Source organism: Onychostoma macrolepis, chromosome 15 (assembly GCF_012432095.1).
Source record: "Onychostoma macrolepis isolate SWU-2019 chromosome 15, ASM1243209v1, whole genome shotgun sequence".
Lineage (NCBI taxonomy): Eukaryota > Metazoa > Chordata > Actinopteri > Cypriniformes > Cyprinidae > Onychostoma > Onychostoma macrolepis.
Genome location: NC_081169.1, coordinates 14,514,278 through 14,533,041, shown reverse-complemented (window position 1 = coordinate 14,533,041; position 18,764 = coordinate 14,514,278). Strand labels below are relative to the sequence as shown.

At 39.7% G+C, this 18,764-nt stretch overlaps 1 protein-coding gene across 2 annotated transcripts in view; it reads left to right on the top strand.

The window, feature by feature from the left end:
- The window catches only part of LOC131520337 (alpha-2-macroglobulin-like), a 28,648-nt gene extending 11,343 nt beyond the window's left edge, over window positions 1-17,305 (top strand). For both annotated transcript variants that reach the window (XM_058744498.1, XM_058744499.1), the window contains exons 21-34: window positions 7,910-7,961; window positions 8,335-8,418; window positions 8,503-8,679; window positions 9,077-9,152; window positions 9,332-9,488; window positions 9,652-9,726; window positions 9,808-9,970; window positions 10,079-10,272; window positions 10,354-10,566; window positions 10,685-10,803; window positions 14,586-14,667; window positions 14,750-14,833; window positions 16,845-16,950; window positions 17,074-17,305. In XM_058744498.1, the coding sequence (XP_058600481.1) occupies window positions 7,910-7,961; window positions 8,335-8,418; window positions 8,503-8,679; window positions 9,077-9,152; window positions 9,332-9,488; window positions 9,652-9,726; window positions 9,808-9,970; window positions 10,079-10,272; window positions 10,354-10,566; window positions 10,685-10,803; window positions 14,586-14,667; window positions 14,750-14,833; window positions 16,845-16,950; window positions 17,074-17,114 (1,623 nt within the window). In that variant the 3' untranslated portion in view covers window positions 17,115-17,305. The remainder of the gene's footprint in view (window positions 1-7,909; window positions 7,962-8,334; window positions 8,419-8,502; window positions 8,680-9,076; window positions 9,153-9,331; window positions 9,489-9,651; window positions 9,727-9,807; window positions 9,971-10,078; window positions 10,273-10,353; window positions 10,567-10,684; window positions 10,804-14,585; window positions 14,668-14,749; window positions 14,834-16,844; window positions 16,951-17,073) is intronic.
- Window positions 17,306-18,764: the final 1,459 nt, after the last annotated feature.

Here is an 18,764-nt window from a genome sequence, read left to right as displayed (position 1 = left end):
TCATGTGATTTCTGCCACCGTGTCCTGTTTTCTCATGAACATTCTGGAGGATCAAGTTGGTGACATGAAGATCCTTTGGAATAATCAGAGGCCGTTTGACTTCTTCCGGCATAGCAGCATTGCTAAGTCTTCCACCGACATGTAAAACTTCATTGTGCAACTGAGGGTTTAACCTGTAGATCGAACTGCCTCTTTTTATGGCTTGTCCACTTTGCAAAGCTGACATCTCCTCAGCAAACTTCTCTCTTTGACAGAACTTCACTATTTCAAGCTCAGCCTCCTTCAAATCATCAACTGAAATGTGGCTTCCTTTCCATTTAGCTTTGATGTCTGTCATCCTTTTGTCCACTCTAGTTGAGTTAACTGGAGTCTCTGCAGTAAATATCTTTCTCTTTTGTACAAGTTCCAACAGCATACGTTTAAACTTTAGAATCCACGCTATGGTGTGCTGAAGCTTTATCCAAGAGGAGAAATGATTCATCAGTTGTCTAATTGAATTGTTGCTGTGCTGGGTTTGTATTGAATTGACCAACACTGACCTCTTGATCTCTGGATCATCTGCAGATATCATCATTTGGTCCATGTTCTTTGGCCACTCTTCTGGGAATTGGTATAGAAATTCTGGGCCTGAGATCCATTTTTCATTTTGCAGGAAAGTATAGACTTTCTGCCCTCTTGAGGCACAATCTGCAGGATTTGATGCGGTATCAACGTGATTCCACTGTTCGATACTTGAGCCCTTTAGAATTGTTGTGACTCTGTTTGCCACGAATGTTCTGAATCTTGTGCTTTCGTTTCTGAGGTATTTAAGCACAGCTGTGCTGTCCGTCCAGTAGACCGAAGGTTTAAGTTCCAGCTGTAGCTCTCTTCTTAACATCAGATCCATTTTTGTGGCCACTGTCGCAGCTGTCAGTTCCATTCGTGGAATTGTAGGCCTTTTTAGAGGGGCAACTCTAGCCTTCCCCATAATCAATGCACAGTGCACCTGATCCTGTTGATTACGTAGAAGATAGCTTGCTGTACCATACGCATCTTCACTCGCATCTGCGAAGTGATGTAGCTGTGCCACCAAATCTGCTGGTTTAATGCATCTGCTCACCTTGAACTCTTCAAGCTGATGAAGTCCATTGAGCCAGTCTGTCCATTGAGCCAGTCTGTCCACCTTTGTTTTACTTGCTCTGGCAGATCATCATCCCATCCTATTTTCAGTCTACATAAATCTTGTAGGATCATCTTTGCTGGTAAAACTACAGGTGCTAGAAACCCCATGGGGTCATAGATAGAGCTGACGATCGAGAGCAGTCCTCTTCGAGTAAGTGGACGATCTTTGATGACTATCTTAAATTGAAATGTGTCTGACTCCACATCCCAATAGATGCCCAATGCTATTTCCATTGGCAGTATTTCCTGATCGAGATCCAAGTTTTTCACTCCATCAGCCCGTTCATCCTCAGGAACAGCTGCAAGCACAGCACGACTGTTGCTAGTCCATTTGACCAGGCGAAAACCTCCTTTGGAACATATTGCTCGTAGACCATGATACAGTTCTATGGCTTGTGTCTCAGTGGCTGTGGACTTTAAACAGTCGTATACGTAAAAATTTCAAAGAACAGCATCAGCAACGTCGGGTTTGTATAATGTGCCGTGATCCTCAGCACATTTCCTCAAAGCATAGCTGGCGCAGTTGGGTGAAGAAGTAGCGCCAAATAAGTGGACAACCATTTTATGTTCCACCAAGTCTCCATTATAATCTCCGTGAGGCCACCACAGGAACCTAAGAAGATCTGAATCTTCCTCATGGACGCAAACTTGGTGGAACATAGCTTCCACATCTGCCATAAAGGCGATTCTTTCTTGTCTGAATCTTGTAATGACACCAACAAGACTACTTGTGAGGTTGGGCCCTTGTAAAAGTTGATGGTTCAATGACATCCCTTGATAAGATGCCCCACAATCAAAAACGACTCTCAGTTTATGTTTGACTGGATGGTACACCCCATGGTGAGGTATGTACCATGTCTTGCCATCTGTTTGTCAGTGATTGTCTTCTGTCAGCTCAACAGCATAGTCATTTCGAATGAGATTGTTCATGAAAGATGTATACTCAGTATGGAACTCTGGATTTCTGATGAATTTTCTTTTCAAATTCAAAGCCCGTTGCTCAGCCACCACATAGTTATTTGGCATCTGAATAGCCTTGTTCTTCAGAGGCAGGCACAAGCTGTAATGACCATCTACTAGTTTAGCTGACTCAGACATCATTTTCATAAACTGGTGGTCTTCTTTGAACATTTCAACTTGATCATCCATTTTTTCTGCTTCAGGGAAATCCTGCTTGAATTGCTGTTGCCACAAGTCTTCTAATCTGGCTACTGATATGCGATTCACAAACACTGGAACACACCTTCCTTTTCTTGTGACGTCATTACTGTTCCTAAGGGGTCAATTGACTGTCCAGCCCAACTTAGTTCTTACAGCAAAAGGTCCATTGTCTTTACTACTAATAACTTGCCATGGCTCCATGACTTCAGGCACATTAGCTCCTATTAGCAATCCAATTTCTGCTTCGATGCTAGGGAGACAAACGTCCTTAAGATACGGCCATCTCTCCAAATCCTTTTGCTGTGGAATGTTGCCCTTGTAAACTGGAATAGTTCTCTGTGTGAAGACGTCAGGAAGTTGGACAAACTGATCACCTTCTAGACTACTAATCTCCAACCCAGACACTATGCGAGTTTTGACTTGTTTTTCATCTCCCATTGTTCTCAGGAGTATATCAGTCCTTCTTCCACTCACTTTCAGTTCGGACATCAACGCTTCTGTACAGAAAGTGTTGGAACTACCTGGGTCGAGAAAGGCGTACGTTTTGACCAAATGTGTACCCTTCGTAGTCTTAACTTGAACAGGAACGATTGACAAAGTACACTCATTCTCACAGGTATCCTTGTCTCCAATCGTGTCCTTTTCTGCATAGACTAGTGCACTTGTAACAGATTGTCTGTCACAGCTATCTGTTTTGTCTTCTGGAAGACACTCAGCCTCCTTTGGCTTCATATGCAGTAGGGTTGGATGAGGCAAAGAGCATTGACTGCAGCTCATTCTATCCTTGCATTGTTTGCTCATGTGACCATGCTTTAAACAGCCGAAACACAAACCTTTGCTACTTAAAAAGTCAATTTTCTCCTGATGTGTCTTACTTTTCAACCTTTTACACAATTCCAGGTTGTGCTGCAGTCCTTTACAAAAGACACATGGTTTCTTCTGGCTGTCGACGTGTGTATTTTGCAATCTTTGAACTGAAAGTTTGTCATCGTCTTCAACCCTTTTGTCAATCGGTACAGCACTAGTCGTGAAGACCCTTTTTGTTACAGCCTTTTTATAAATGCCTGCTTCTGCATGTAACTTAGCTTGTCCTTTAGTTGTTGAAGTTTCCTTTATGTCTCCAAACACTGGATGAAGAGAAATCCTCGCTTGCTTGTTAATGAAATCAACTAAATCTTTGAACTTCACTCTAGCATTTTGCTTCTCTTGTATTCCACATGCCACCGATCGCCATTTTTCTCTTAATTTGTATGGAAGTTTCCCCGCAATGGCTCTTAAATTTGCTGCGTTATCCATTTCTTCCATGTAACTTATATCTGACATTGCATTGCAGCATCCTGACAGAAACAATGAAAAGGAGTGAAGTGCTTCTCCGTCTTCAGGTCTGATAGAGGGCCACTGTAGAGCTGTATGCAACTGCAATCTGATACTCATTTCCAAAATGCTCTCTTAGAAGCTGCTTTGCCTTAAGATAGCCTTCTGCTGGGTTCATATGCAGACAGCTATGAACCAGTTCCTTAGGCTTTCCAGTCGTATACTGTCCCATGAAGTACAAACGATCCTTATCATTATCAGTACGATCTTCAACTCCATGTTCAAAGGCTCGGATAAACAGCTTATAATCGAGAGGATCTCCTTTGAAAATAGGAATGTCAATTGAAGGAAGCATGGTAAATTTTTGATGCTTCACTAAGCATTCAGCGATATTGGCTTGTCGATGCACGGCACTGCATAAAGTATCAACTACGTTTCCCTCTCTACCTGAATAAATTTGGAACTGTGTTATTAGTTGACTGTGGCCTAAGAGGTTGAAACACATCTTCATGAGGTGTTATGCTACCTGATTCCAGATCTACTTCTTTGTGGCTTACTGCTGAAGACCGACAGCTCTCATACTGCTTGATAACTTTAATCTTTGCATCTGACGCTGCAAGGGCAACTTCTAGCTCAAATTCTTCTCTTTTAGCCTTTAGTTCAGCTTCTTGTCGTTCAATGGCTTGTTTCTTCTTCAAAGCAGCATGTTTAACAAGTAGTGCAGCTCTTTCTGCTTCAGCAGATATCTGTGCAGAAGAAGTTGTAGATGCTGTAGACCTGCCGTCTACTGACCCATGTTTCTTATGCTTCTTACTTGAAGTTACTGACACAGAAGAAATGCTATCATCAGGATTTATTTCTAGATCACACTGTACTGCTTGCTCAGCATTTTCTGTGACTTGTTTCATCCACTTGTTGACTGCAGTAATGAACCTTTCACATGAGCAGGCTCTTGGCTCGAACCATGTATGTTGGTCCTTTGCATACTCTTCTTCAGACCAGGCCCGTAGCCAGCTATGTTAAAAAATAAAATTTGTTCTCTGAATGACCAATTTGCTATTAAACTCATATGTCTATGTATAATTCAGTTTAGACAGTTTGCAAGAATGTTTAGCGTCCGTGGTATGAAAATGATCGCTGCGGGACGCTGGCGGAGTGAACGAGGCTTGAGAGAGTTGCGAGTGAGGACGCGAGTGCAGTCTCCGTGTTGCCAAATCCAGCTAATATGCACGTTTTTGACTTGTCTTTCCCACTTAATTTGACACTTTAGAAAGTTAATAATGTAGGACCTTGCGGTTTAGGGTCAGCGATATCTTTATCTTATCTTATTTGCAAAAGATTTGTAATATATTCAGTTTATTTTTATTTACTGATGGGCTTTTGCTCATCTTAATAGCAATATCTGGCAACACTGCATCGCCGTAATCACCAGTAATCAAAAAAGCCCATTTCTGACATAGCCTACCCTACGACATTCGATAAGGGAAACGCAAAAATAAAATAAAAAAAAATTCATATTATCTGTCAGAAACGTTATCAACGCTGTCAAAAACAGTAGCATTTAACACTAGTGCAGAGATCTGTAGAAAAGTAGGTTACAGAATAAAATGAAATATGCAAACACTATGAAGAAGTATATGCCAAGTCATTCATAGTAGTTAAATTTTCACAAATCATGCTATAAACATTTATAAGAGCACTAGACAAAGTTATCAGCTACACCGCAATGGTTATAAATAAAAACTATAACAGTATTGTTGCATGTATAATAAACAACTGATAAAATTATCCACCCCATATAGAAATGTATTAACAAATTTTGATGCAATAAATAGGGTATGATTTAAAAATTAAAATCCCTCCAAAACAGAGAAAACTTCTTTCTTTCACAAAAATTTCTGTCTATTTTAAAGTGTTAATAGTGTATAATGAGTTGTATATATATAGGGGTTATTATAGCACAATTCTATAATAAGAGGTTATTATAGCATCCAATCTCCCCCCAACCATCCCCCCATCCGGACCTCACTAATTTTCAAAGCCTGGCTACGGCCATGCTTCAGACATAAACTCCTCAATAGTATGGTTGAGCTGACAGAAATCTTTATATTAGTCTTTATATTCTGTTTCTAATTTAGTTCGAACAGTGTCACCCTGTACAGCATCATCCATAAATTGTTCAATCTCCTTAGATTTGCTTGTGAGCTGAGCTAATTTAGCTTTCCTTGATTGCACAAGCCTTTGCAGTTTTTCTTCCTTTGCTTTCTCTGTCATTTTTACCTGCCTTTTAGTACTAGTGCAATCCTCAGTTGGTTTCGTACTATCATCCATTCTTTAATTTCAAGCATCAAACAAGTGAATCGTTGCTTATAAAAAGGAACTGTGCAAAGCCACGGTTCAAATCTTTACCTCAGAAATCTCCACAGAAACAGCGCCATTAGACCGCATGTAGATTATGAAGCAACTCCCAAATAATCATAGTACGTCATTTTCCAAAGAAACTCCACATGGCGAGATCAATTGTTCCTCAAAACATCCATACATCTTCGTGTCAAACACGTCCTTATCCATCAGGAGTTAGTTTCTTTACTAATGTGAGTGCGTATCTTAGTTTCAGTTTCTGTTTTACTCGCTCCGTGTCCCAATAAAGCAATCCACGTAATCCGTTTTCTTGTTCAATATATGGCTTTAATCTTGACTCAGAGATAAAATAATAAAGTAAAATAAAATAAAATAAACAAAATATAACCCTAAATCTGAAATCTCACGGATGCGGTAAAGAAACTGTGTGACTCCGCTCAGGGGCGCAGATAGGATTTTTTAACTGGGGGGGACCAAGCTGTCAGCAAATTATTTAAACTCAATTCATTATTTTGCGTAATTTGGGCTTTAACTAGTGCTCAAGTAGTTACTTTGCGTAATTTGGGCTAATGATTTGCACTAAAAAGCCATTGGGGGATTCTTATTTGAAATCATGGATAAACAACAATGAACAAAGGTAAACAAAGGCCTACCTGATCACCACTAGCAATTCATGATCAGACTGTTATTTGACTAGTATGCCAATCACCCACCAAAACTTCATGTCTTCAGCAAAGTATGTTTTATTTAAACATTTGCTTATCTCAGCATACGAAGTCTATCATTATGAACAAAAAAATGAAATGTTTTTCATAGTCCATAATTTAAGAATCTATATCCTCCGATTTCCTGCTATAAGAGGATGTCAAAAGTTTATGTAGGCCTTTATTTGTTGTTTGCATAAACCTTCCACCACACAAATTTACTTATAATTATTTTTATAGTGGCTTACACGACAGTGAACATACCTCAGTCAATTTATACAGTACAATGGGTTAAATGATAAGATAAAACATTATTTCCTGACGATAAATAGTTTTTGCTGTGTTTGCTAAGTGCAAAAGCATTCTTGCCATTATTGTCAGACTAGTTATTCCCCTTAACAAATCTAATCTGCCACATCTGGGAAAGTCAACAGGCATAGGATACTTGCATTGTTTGTTTTTTTGAAAAAACGAGGTGATTGTTTTTTGTCTCTTCATTGCCTTTATGTGGCATTTGCAGTCGATTTTTTTCAGTTCAGAAAATCACCGACTCAGCTCAGTCATAAATTGTATATGATCACTATGGTTACCGTTCATACAGGCACGAGGTCCCGCCTTTATCGCCTCTGATTGGCTAGAAGGGCTCTCTCCGATTGGCTACACTAACGCAACCCCTAAACCTACCCAATAGGAGGAGACCCTTCTAGCCAATCAGAGGCGAAAAAGGCGGGACCTTCCCATACCATCCTGGGAAAAAAAGATTCGCGCCCCGGCGGCGTCACTCAGAGAGAGTGCAAACACTGGTTAATCCTCTGTTTTACCGATTATTGTCGCCTTTCGTAGGGATAGTGAGGGCGGGGGACGGATTGGGTCACTATGAATTTGGGGGGGTCATGTCCCCCCCGTCCCTAGTGCCATCTGCGCGCCTGACTCCGCTTTATTCCAAAGAACACACTGCCGCCAGACTTAACTGACGCGATTCTTAAAGAGCCAGTACACGATTTTGACACATTTTGTACATATTTTCCATGTAAAATACAGAATATTTATCCAAATGGCACATAAGAATAAAGTAAGTTCACAAATGCAAACAATCCAAACCAAAATATTCAAAACTGAAATGCACGGCATAATAGAACATTGATTACTGACTCTGAACAAAAATAGGCTCCTACATGATGTGTTGATGTTATTGTTTTATTCTGCAGGCTGAAGGAACTGAAAAGACAGAGACCTACAGCTGGTTACTGTGTCCAAAGGGTTTGTGTGCAATTATTTTGGGGCTTAAGCACCGAGAATGCTGGGATTCTTTGGCTTGTGTTCAGTTTTTAGGGGACCAAGAAAGATTTCAACTAACAAAAAGTTGCTCAAAGAATTTTGATGTTCTGTAAAGACTAATTAGCCCACAATCCATATACCAAAATATGCTCATATGTCTGTGACATTTTAATAGAGAGAGCTGAAATTTGTCAAACTATTTTGTCTTCTTTTTTATAAAGTGTTTTAATCACAATAATTTCTGCCTGTCATTTATTATTATTATTAATATGAATAGGACAGATGGCATTAGAATGTTAATTTTATAGTGTTTCTCTGCTGATCACTGATATGTTTCTGTCTCTCTGGTTCATAGGTGACAGTCTCTCAGAGGAAGTGGATCTGACTCTTCCTAAAGATGTGATAGAGGGATCAGCCAGATCTTCTGTTTCAGTCATTGGTAACATATTCATACACAAGCAGAAATGAGGAGTTTGTGTTTGTGTTTCTAAAATGTAGTGTTTTATTTGTGTTTGGTTTGTAGGAGATATATTGGGTCGTGCACTGAGCAATCTTCATGGATTATTACGGATGCCGTACGGCTGTGGAGAACAAAACATGGCTGTTCTTTCTCCCAATATTTACATTCTGCAGTATCTGGAAAACACAGAGCAGCTCACCTCAGCCATCCGAGAAAGAGCCACCGGCTTCCTTAAGAGCGGTGAGAGAAATCAATCATATCCAGAAAATACTGAGACTGATAAAAAAAATTGGGTAACACTTTAGAATAGGGAACACTTATTCACTATTAACTACGACTTTTCCCTCAATAAATTCCTTATTTGCTGCTTATTAATAGTTAGTAAGGTAGTTGTTAAGTTTAGGTATTGGGTAGGATTAGGGATGCAGAATAAGGTCATGTAGAATAAGGCATTGATATGTGCTTAATTACTACTAATAAATGGCTAATATTCTAATTAAGAGACCCTAAAATAAAGTGTTACCAAAAATTGTTTCATTTTCAACAAACCTGAATGTCATTTAATTAAGCTGAATAGTCAGACACATTGGATCACTCCAAACAAACTGTTAAAATGAACTATTATCACGCTAAACAGGATACCAGAGACAACTGAACTACAAGCATTTTGATGGTGCATACAGCACATTTGGTTATGGTGATGGGAATACATGGTAAATATTTGTTTCACTCTTTTAAGTGAGTTAGTACTGATCTACAATAACATAGTCCAAAAAAAAAAAAAAAAGAGGAAAATTATATCTATTCAAATCATTTGGTTTGAGAGATTTAGTTTTTTATTGAAACATCTGATGACAATTTTTTTTTTTTAAATAAATGTTTCAAACACCAGGTTGACTGCCTTTGTCCTGAGGTCTTTTGGCAAAGCACAGAAATACATATTTATCGATCCACACATTATTCAGAGTGCAAAGGAATGGTTAATAAGCAGACGAGATTCAGACGGTTGTTTTATCCAACAGGGAAGACTGTTCAACAACAGAATGAAGGTCTATATCTATCTATCTATCTATCTATCTATCTATCTATCTATCTATCATCTATTTAAAAAATATGTAGGCTTTAATTTTAACATCAACATCTAAATGAACGTCTAGATGAAATAGTTTTTAGTGTGTTACTTTATTTACCTCTATTTCTCTTCTATTTCAGGGTGGAGTGAATGATAATGTGACCATGACTGCCTACATTACTGCATCACTGCTTGAACTGGAAACTCCAGTCACAGTAAGTTCATCTACAGGAAACACAGTATAAACTCACAGAAAAATGACGCTCACAGCGGCTGTTTCTCTGTTTTTATTTCAGGATCCTGTCATCACTAAAGGTTTGTCATGTTTGAGGTCCGTCATTGAGGATGTCAAAAACACTTACACCACTGCTCTGCTCGCCTACACTTTCAGTCTGGCTGGAGACACGGACACTCGACAGCAGCTTTTCAAGAAACTGGAGGATGTTGCTATTTCAGAGGGTAAGAGATTTGTTTTCAATGACTTTCTGTTGTCTTCTGTGACTGTGCTGTTGTATTTTGTCATGTTCGTTGAATTACTGGTGTCTCTTTTGTCCATGTGTCCTACAGGGTCTCGTCTCCACTGGTCTCAGTCTGCATCTGCTGATGACTCTGATTCTCTGGCAGTGGAGATCAGCTCATATGTGCTGCTAGCTGCTCTCACTGCAGATTCACTCACTACAGCTGATCTGGGCTTTGCTAACAGGATTGTCAGCTGGCTTGTGAAGCAGCAGAATGCCTATGGAGGATTCTCCTCCACACAGGTGACTTAAACTACTCAAATCAAACACATGATTGCTGAATAATGGGTAAAAGTCATGTTACTGAACACATTTATTCCTCAGGACACAGTGGTGGCTCTTCAGGCTCTGTCTTTGTATGCCACCAAAGTGTTCAGCTCTGACGGCTCCAGCACAGTGACTGTACAGTCAGCAGGAGACACTCACCACTTTGATGTCAATCAGGACAACAAGTTACTGTACCAGGAGAAGCAGCTGCAGAACGTTCCAGCCAAATACAGCATTGAAGTGAAGGGCTCAACCTGTGTGTCTGTGCAGGTCTGTAGTGCGTTCAGCTTCACTCACTTTCTGTCTTTCCTCTCTTAGCATTTTGCAGCTGTTCTGCTATGATATGGTTCCTTTATTTATATATTTTTGTTTGTGTCGACTGTTTAAGGTGGCTCAGTTCTACAACATTCCGACTCCTACTGAAGCTAAAACATTGAGCATTGATGCTAAGATTGAGGGAGATTGCAAAACATTGGGGCAAAATTTCATCTTGAACTTCACTGTCAAGTAAGAACACAAATACATATTACATTGGTGTATATATTAGTGCTGTCAAATGATTCATCGCATCCAAAATAAAAGTTTGTGTTTATGTAATATATCTGTAACGTGGCTGACGAGATGTGAGACGTGCAGCTCCATGTGCAAGCTTTTATTTAAAGGCATGGTCATAAATACAGGCAGGGTCGAAACAATGGCAAACAGGTATGGAAGGGACAAGACAAAGAGTAATCCTAGGACAAGCGTGGGTCGACGATCAATCCAAACCGTAAGCAATAGTCCAGGCAGGGGAAAACACAATCCGAAACAGGCAAGACTAGGAAACTAACAGGGGCTCTGTAGAGTAGCTAACAACTAGAACAGTGATAAATGCATACAATACTCGGCAGAGAGGGAGAGAAAGTCCAAGGCTTATAAAGAGTGTGTGATTGGTTACAGCTGTGTGCGTGTGACCAGGTGAGCGTGTGATTAGCGTGGAGTGACCGGGAACCAAGGCAGAGCAGGAAGCCAGGGCAGAGTGGACGGGAATGGAGCCCACCAGGGCAGAGTAGACGGGACTTGAGCCCGCCAGGGCTGAGCAGACGGGACTGGAGCCCACCAGGGCGGAGAAGACGGGACTGGAGCCCACCGGGACTGGAGCCCACCAGGGCGGAGCAGACAGGACTGGAGCCCACCAGGGCGGTGCAGACGGGACTGGAGCCCACCAGGGCGGCGCAGAAGACCACCAGAGCCAGATAGCAGACCACCACGGCAGCACCGACAGAACAGGTGGAGCAGAAGACCACCAGAGCCAGACAGCAGAACACCACGGCGGCGCAGACAGAGCAAGAGCCCACCAGGGCGGAGCAGAAGACCACCAGAGTCAGACAGCAGACCACCACGGCAGCACCGACAGAACAGGTGGAGCAGAAGACCACCAGAGCCAGATAGTGGACCACCAGAGCGGAGCAGACGGACCTGAAGACCACCATGGTGGAGCAGATAGAGCAGGAGCCCACCACGACGGTTCAGGAACCCACAGCAGAGCCTGGGACCTAGGGAGAACTGAGACATAAAAAGGAGAGAGAACATGCACGGACCCAAGGACAGAGGCAGGGAACATAGGAAGTTCGTAATTAGTCTCCATAGCTGTGACAGGACAGAACGAGAGTTCATTGACGGCCTCTATAGCCGTAACAGGACAGGGCGAGAGCTCATAGACGGATACCGCTGACACCTCTGGAGGTTCTGCAGCAGTTGCCGCCACCTCTGGAGGTTCTACAGCAGTAAACTCAGGACACAGGGAGAGTTTAGTAACGGTCTCTTCGACCGCAACACAACAGGTTGAGAGTACATTACTGAGCGTCACCACCATACACGGGGCTGAGGTGAGCCCGCTTCTGGAGGTTCTGCAGCATGTGCCACCACCTCTGGAGAAGCTGTGGCAGCTGCCGCCACCTCAGACAGTTCTGCGGTGGTGTACGCAGCCCAAACACAACATAAAGTGATTCCCATCAGGGGAAGTGCTTCGGACAGGGGAATAGGAACAGGAACAGGAGGGTTACAGTGAGCTGGTTTAGGGATATCAGAAGAGCGTGCAGACACCAGCGGTACATCCCTCACACTAGACATCAAACTGGGATAATGGGCGACTGACCTTGATGATCTGGGTGTGTCAGCCCGGACGTGACGTGACTCTGGGAGATGAGCTGAGACGGGGCAAGACTCTCTGACATCAACTGTGACTTGACTCTCTGACATCAACTGTGACTTGACTTGGTTCTTTAAGATCAGCTGTAACTTGACTTGGTTCTTTAAGATCAGCTGTAACTTGGCTTGACTAACGAAGAGAAGCTGTGCCTTGACCTGATTCATGAAGATCAACGGTGACTTGACTTGGCTCATGAATGGCAGCAATGACATGACGGGGTGTTGTTGTGGCCGCCATTTTGTGAACGCACGCTGGTACGTCTGCCATTACAGTCACAGACGCGGAGTCGCGTTCCCCTTCCGCGACACCCACAGTGAATAGTGAGTCAACAGTCGACAAAGCAAAGTCCAAAAAAACAACTCAGTGACAAACGCAGACCTTCGCGTCTAAGCTGTGATCACAGAGGCTGATTAATGCCATCGCAAAAAATCTCAATCAAAATAATGTCCAGTAAATCAGAATAATGAGCGATGGCTAAAAACTCTCTAATATGGTTCTCTAGTGATCGTGGGCCTTGTTTAAGGGCAAACAATAGTCTTGTTGTGTCCATACCGGACAAATGTCTGTCTGAAAAGCTGCTGGATCCTTGTGTGGCCGAGTATTCTGTAACGTGGCTGAGGAGACGTGAGACGTGCGGCTCCATGTGCAAGCTTTTATTTAAAGGCATGGTCATAAATACAGGCAGGGTCGAAACAATGGCAAACAGGTATGGCAGGGACAAGACAAAGAGTAATCCTAGGACAAGCGTGGGTCGACGATCGGCGAACAGTCTCCAGAGGGGCTAGACAAGAGAGGTAATCCAAACCGTAAGCAATAGTCCAGGCAGCGGAAAACACAATCCGAAACAGGCAAGACTAGGAAACTAACAGGGGCTCTGTAGAGTAGCTAACAACTAGAACAGTGATAAATGCATACAATACTCGGCAGAGAGGGAGAGAAAGTCCAAGGCTTATAAAGAGTGTGTGATTGGTTACAGCTGTGTGCGTGTGATCAGGTGAGCGTGTGATTAGTGAGATGGCTGATGGGAAATGTAGTCCATTGTGATGTGTGGTGTGAAAGTCAATATGATGGCAGTCAGACAGAAGAGCAGGCCCAGGATTCGTAACAATAATGTATATATAAATACACACACACATACAGTATATATTTAGAAAAAATTTGCATTTATATAAATTTATATATTTTTATTTTTATGTTTTATATATAAATATATTTAATATATAAACATAACATATTTTTCTTAAATATATACATGCATGTGTTTGTATTTATATATAAATTTGAGCTACAGGCTTTCCTGTAGCTCAAATAGTAGAGCATGGCGCTAGCAACGCTAAGATCATGGGTTCGATTCCCAGGGAAAGCAAGAGCTGATAAAATGTAAAAACTGTAACTTGAATGCAATGTAAGTCGCTTTGGATAAAAGCGTCTGCTAAATGCATAAATGTAAAATGTATACACACATATATTACAGTTTTTCTCAGTCTCTTTGGTGCATTTCTCAGATCAGAAATGAAATTTTCAAAACAACTTGTTCAACCTCCACATCATCTAGTCACTTGTGCACATCATAAAAGCAGTTTCTCATTCTTTTGAACAAGTTGTGATTGATTTGGTATATTCATGCAGCTGATTATGTACATTTGTCTGCGGTTTCCTACATTATCAGTTGCTAATGTCATGTTGCTCAAAATGTATTTATATAGAACTACCACATTCGACTAAGCACTATTACTTACTAATTCATTAATCAGAGTTGCTTGTTAGTTACTAGTAGTTACTAGAGTGCTAATATTGCATTACTCATGTGTTCTTGTTTAGTTATTCATTAATGATGGAACAGTATTCTAAAGTGTTACCTATTATTTCTTTTGCAACAAAGCTATGTACGAAACTTGTGTCATAACATTTACCTAAAACAGCATTCACATACAAAAAAAAGTATAACCATAAGTGGTACTTGGTCAAGGGTGGTTGTCAAGTTGACTAACGATTAGGGGGCAGCCCTAATATATAAACCATAATTTTCACTAATTTGTAATTTAGTTACTGTATGAGGCATTTAAGAACCATTTCTTTCCATTTGCTTTTTTTCCAGATATGATGGTCTACAGGAAAGCACTAACATGGTCATCGTGGATATCAAACTCTTATCTGGATTCACAGCTGATACGGCAACGGTGCATTTGAGTGTTTCATCACAAACTTGTACAGTTTCTAGAGGTCAGTAATTTGAGAATAACCAGCACTTTTTTCACACAGCTTGGAACTTCTTCTGGAACGTATGCATCACTTGTGGAGCGGGTCGATGTTAAAGATGATCATGTCATTGTGTATTTGAAAGAGGTGAGAGAACGGAAACATTCATATAATTTTATGTCATCACTGATTTTTGAGAAGTTGGACAAAACAGGGTGCAATATTGAAAAAATAAAACCTTTATCTTACATGTACTAAGCTACTGATATATGCTTTGATTCAACCTCCCAACCTTTCGTTTTTTTTTTTTATCAAAATGTGCTTTTTACCTTGCCATCACTTATTTTGCAATCAAGTAATCAAGATGTTTTTAACATTTCAAAACACATTCTAATGTTAAAAGACAGATTACATTTTTACATGTGACCAACGATTCCTCAACAAATATAAAGTATCATAATCAAATATTATCAAAATATTCATCTGACGGAGGTGACATACACCTGACAGAGTTGACACATCTGACGATGGTGACGGAAACCTGAATTTATAGCCATTTTAACTATCAAATATATTGAATCAATCAATTACTGTATTAAAAATACCATAAACAGGGAGTATGTTATTGTTTATGAAGATTTTATTCAAGATTCACATTTAAGTATTTTTATATATCATTGAACAGAAATGATATTTTCTCTCATCTCAGAACAGTACGTCTGCTGTGCATCTGCTATGGTAACAAAGTAACTTTTAAAAACAGTTAAATGAAGAAATAAATCATTTAGTTGTTACCTCTAAACATTTATATTCACCAGGATCGTAATATTCACATTTAAACATGTTAAGAAATGACCCAAAAATGATCAGAACACATATGATCACAATACAAACAAACTGTATTATGTCTAGATATGTTTTTTTCAGTGTTTTGTGTTCCCTCAGCCTTATGTTCCCTCAAACCTAACTCTGCTAGAAGTGATGACTATCAGTCCACAAAAGCAATATATGCTGTATATTTAGTATTTATACATTATTAGAAAAATTAAACACTCTTTTATATTTAATATAATTAAAAATGACTTGAAAACCACAAAAATATTATGACTTCACGTTGAATGTCAACTCCGTCATTGGCCCGTCACCTCCGTCAGACAGAAAATCTTATGGTGGTGACGTCTGACAGTGTTGACAAATTTGGTGTTTCTTTCACAAAATAAATGGAGTTCATGTAGTAGCCATTTTGTTTTCTCTGTTGATGCTAGATGCTAATAGAACCCAGGCTCATTGGAATTTATTTTGTGTGTGAAAAGGAATAAAAGTTGTCAGAATTTTAATGCCTCTAGTTTTTATTTAAACTGGAAACTGCAGCGATTCGTATGTATAGGTTTTTTCAGTTTTGCAGAAATGTATTTAGAGGCATGTATTTCCAATGAGCCTATGTTGCAACGGAATCTGCGTCACGAGAATAAAATGTTCTAAACATTTCAAATAATTTCCTCAGAAATTGAAAGATGGCATTGACATATCATGGTTGTGACTCAGGAAATTTGAACATTATGATTTAAAATATTCTAAAACTATAAAACTTACCAGAGCCTGTCTGACATTGATGTACTCTGCAGAGGTGGAATGTGGCTCCATTAGAGTGACAGCTATCCTTATATGCCCTGTTTTTTAATGAATGCCTGACAGTGTTGACAAAAAGTAGGGCCACAACTTTAAAACCTAAAACACACATCATTGAAAAATAACCTTGCTTTGATATGAGATACTATTAAGTGTTGCTTTTGATAAAAGAAGCTCTTTTTCGTCATTAAAAAAAAAATGATAATTTTTATCCATTTTATTGCATATGACTTATTGAACCCTTCTCTGTGGACACACTATTTTAGATGTAGTGAGAAGACAATAAGTGTCATAGATTTGATATAATAATGATAAAATTAAATTGAAGGGCATAATTGTGTTAAATACATTCTATTGTTAATCCCTCATAACATTTACAATTGAAAATATTTTAATTTTTTAAACCTAATAGCAGTAACAATTGCTGAACATGTTTTGTCCCATGTTTCAAGAATCAGTGTCATATAAGCTGATTCATAAACATTTTATTCTTAACGTCCATGACTGATGAGTTTATTTCCTCCTGCAGATCCCAAAAAATACTCCAATGAATTATCAGATACTAATGAAACAGGTTCTTCCAGTAAAGAATCTCAGGCCAGCTGTTGTCAAAGTGTATGATTACTACCAAACAAGTAAGATTTTATATGTCAGTACTGAAAGTTTTTATCATGTGAGATATTGATTGTTTATTCAGATTGATTCCATGTACATTTTTCCATTGTTACATGATTGTTAACATCTTAATTTTTCTTCAGGTGATCAATCAGAGACTGAATACTCCTTCCACTGTCAGTGAAGCTGCAGAACTGATGTACGTCACCTCGTAGTTCAGCTTGGATGAAGATGTTTGAATTTTATCATTTTTCTCTTTTATAATGGTCAGACTTATTTCCAATTCATCAGCTTAAATTTGAATAAACCCCCAAATTGTTTTGGCCATGTCTCAAGAAACCTGAGCATATGATTAATAAAATTGTTGAAAACAAGTTATGGTGATCTGGTTTTAATTTTTTCTGTGTGTAGAAGCTACATGCTACGACAGTATTTCAGAATCAGACAAGAGGTTTTCAGGCTGATACTGTCACAAGCTCACCAGTTCATACCGGACATTTTCCCGGTGGGCCGACGCACTTTGGGGGCTGACAGAATGTTGTTTTTTTGCCAAGGACCATCACGCAATGTTCAAACCAAAACTACGCCCTTGCTTGAGACTATAAAATCAATCAGACAACTGTATTAATAAAATAATAGCCATAGGTAACTGTCTAGAGCTACAATTGTAATTTGTAAACAATACAATTTAATTACTATTTATTTATTTACTTTTATATTTTATTAAGTTCTATTTTGACCCCAATAGTGTTTTTTTTTTTTTTTTTACATCCATAATACAGGGGGAGGGGGCACAACAATACAATTCTGCTTAGGGCACCTATTTGGCCAGCAGCGGCCCTGACTGGGATGGTGCCACCCTGGGAGATAGTGCCCTACGCAAACTGCGTACTCTGCGTACAGTATATAGGGAGCGGCGGTACTGAGTGACATAGACCCCATCCTGAGTTGTTGAAAAAGGTGTCATTTACTCATGTTAATGTTTTAAATATTTGATCAAAAAATGAATGAGCGCAGCATACGCAGAACAGTAACTTACAGTTACTCTCTCACTCAGTTTGAGTGCTAAAAATGCCCTGTGGTCAAGTTGAGGCACCCTGACCACCAAAGCAACTGCCAGAAGTAGGCTAGTTCCCCCCTGGCTGCAAATATCGCATGTCAATGTGCATTGGCTCATGTAGTTTACACTCAAAGTACATTGGTCTTTCTAGTGAGATTCCTAATTCGTCGGTCATTGACATGACATCGAATGTGACCGTCTGAAAGGGAACAAATGAACAAATGCAAACAGTAACTTACAGTTACTCTCCCACTCAGTTTGAGTGGGTGTATGTACCTCTGGATGGTAATTATCAGTTGTTATATTCCACTATTTGTCTACACAGAGTTAAAGGTCAGTAGCTGTGCGTTTCTATGTAGATCAGGGGTCTCCAACCTCGGCCCTGAAGGGCTGGTGTCTGCAGAGTTTTGCTCCAAAATAATTTTGGGATAATAATGGTCATTTTAGATGACCTTTTGGGTGCATTTAATTATAAAACACTTTATAATCTATAATAACATTTATTAACAACTTATTTAATATTTTCTCTAAACCTTCTTGTATTTTTAGACAAGCACCTGCAAATCTGGCCAAATTAAAGATACGTAGTGTGTGAATTTGCACATATTACTTTGCAAAAACGTTTGCAGTTAGTTTTTAATATTACATTCTTAAGGACTCTATGCTTACATTTCTTTTCAGGAGCACTAGTGCTCCTACTTAATAAAATAAATAAAAAATAGGAACAGACCTTCTGATCAATGACAGGAGGGTCATTCCTGGGATTCGTAATAT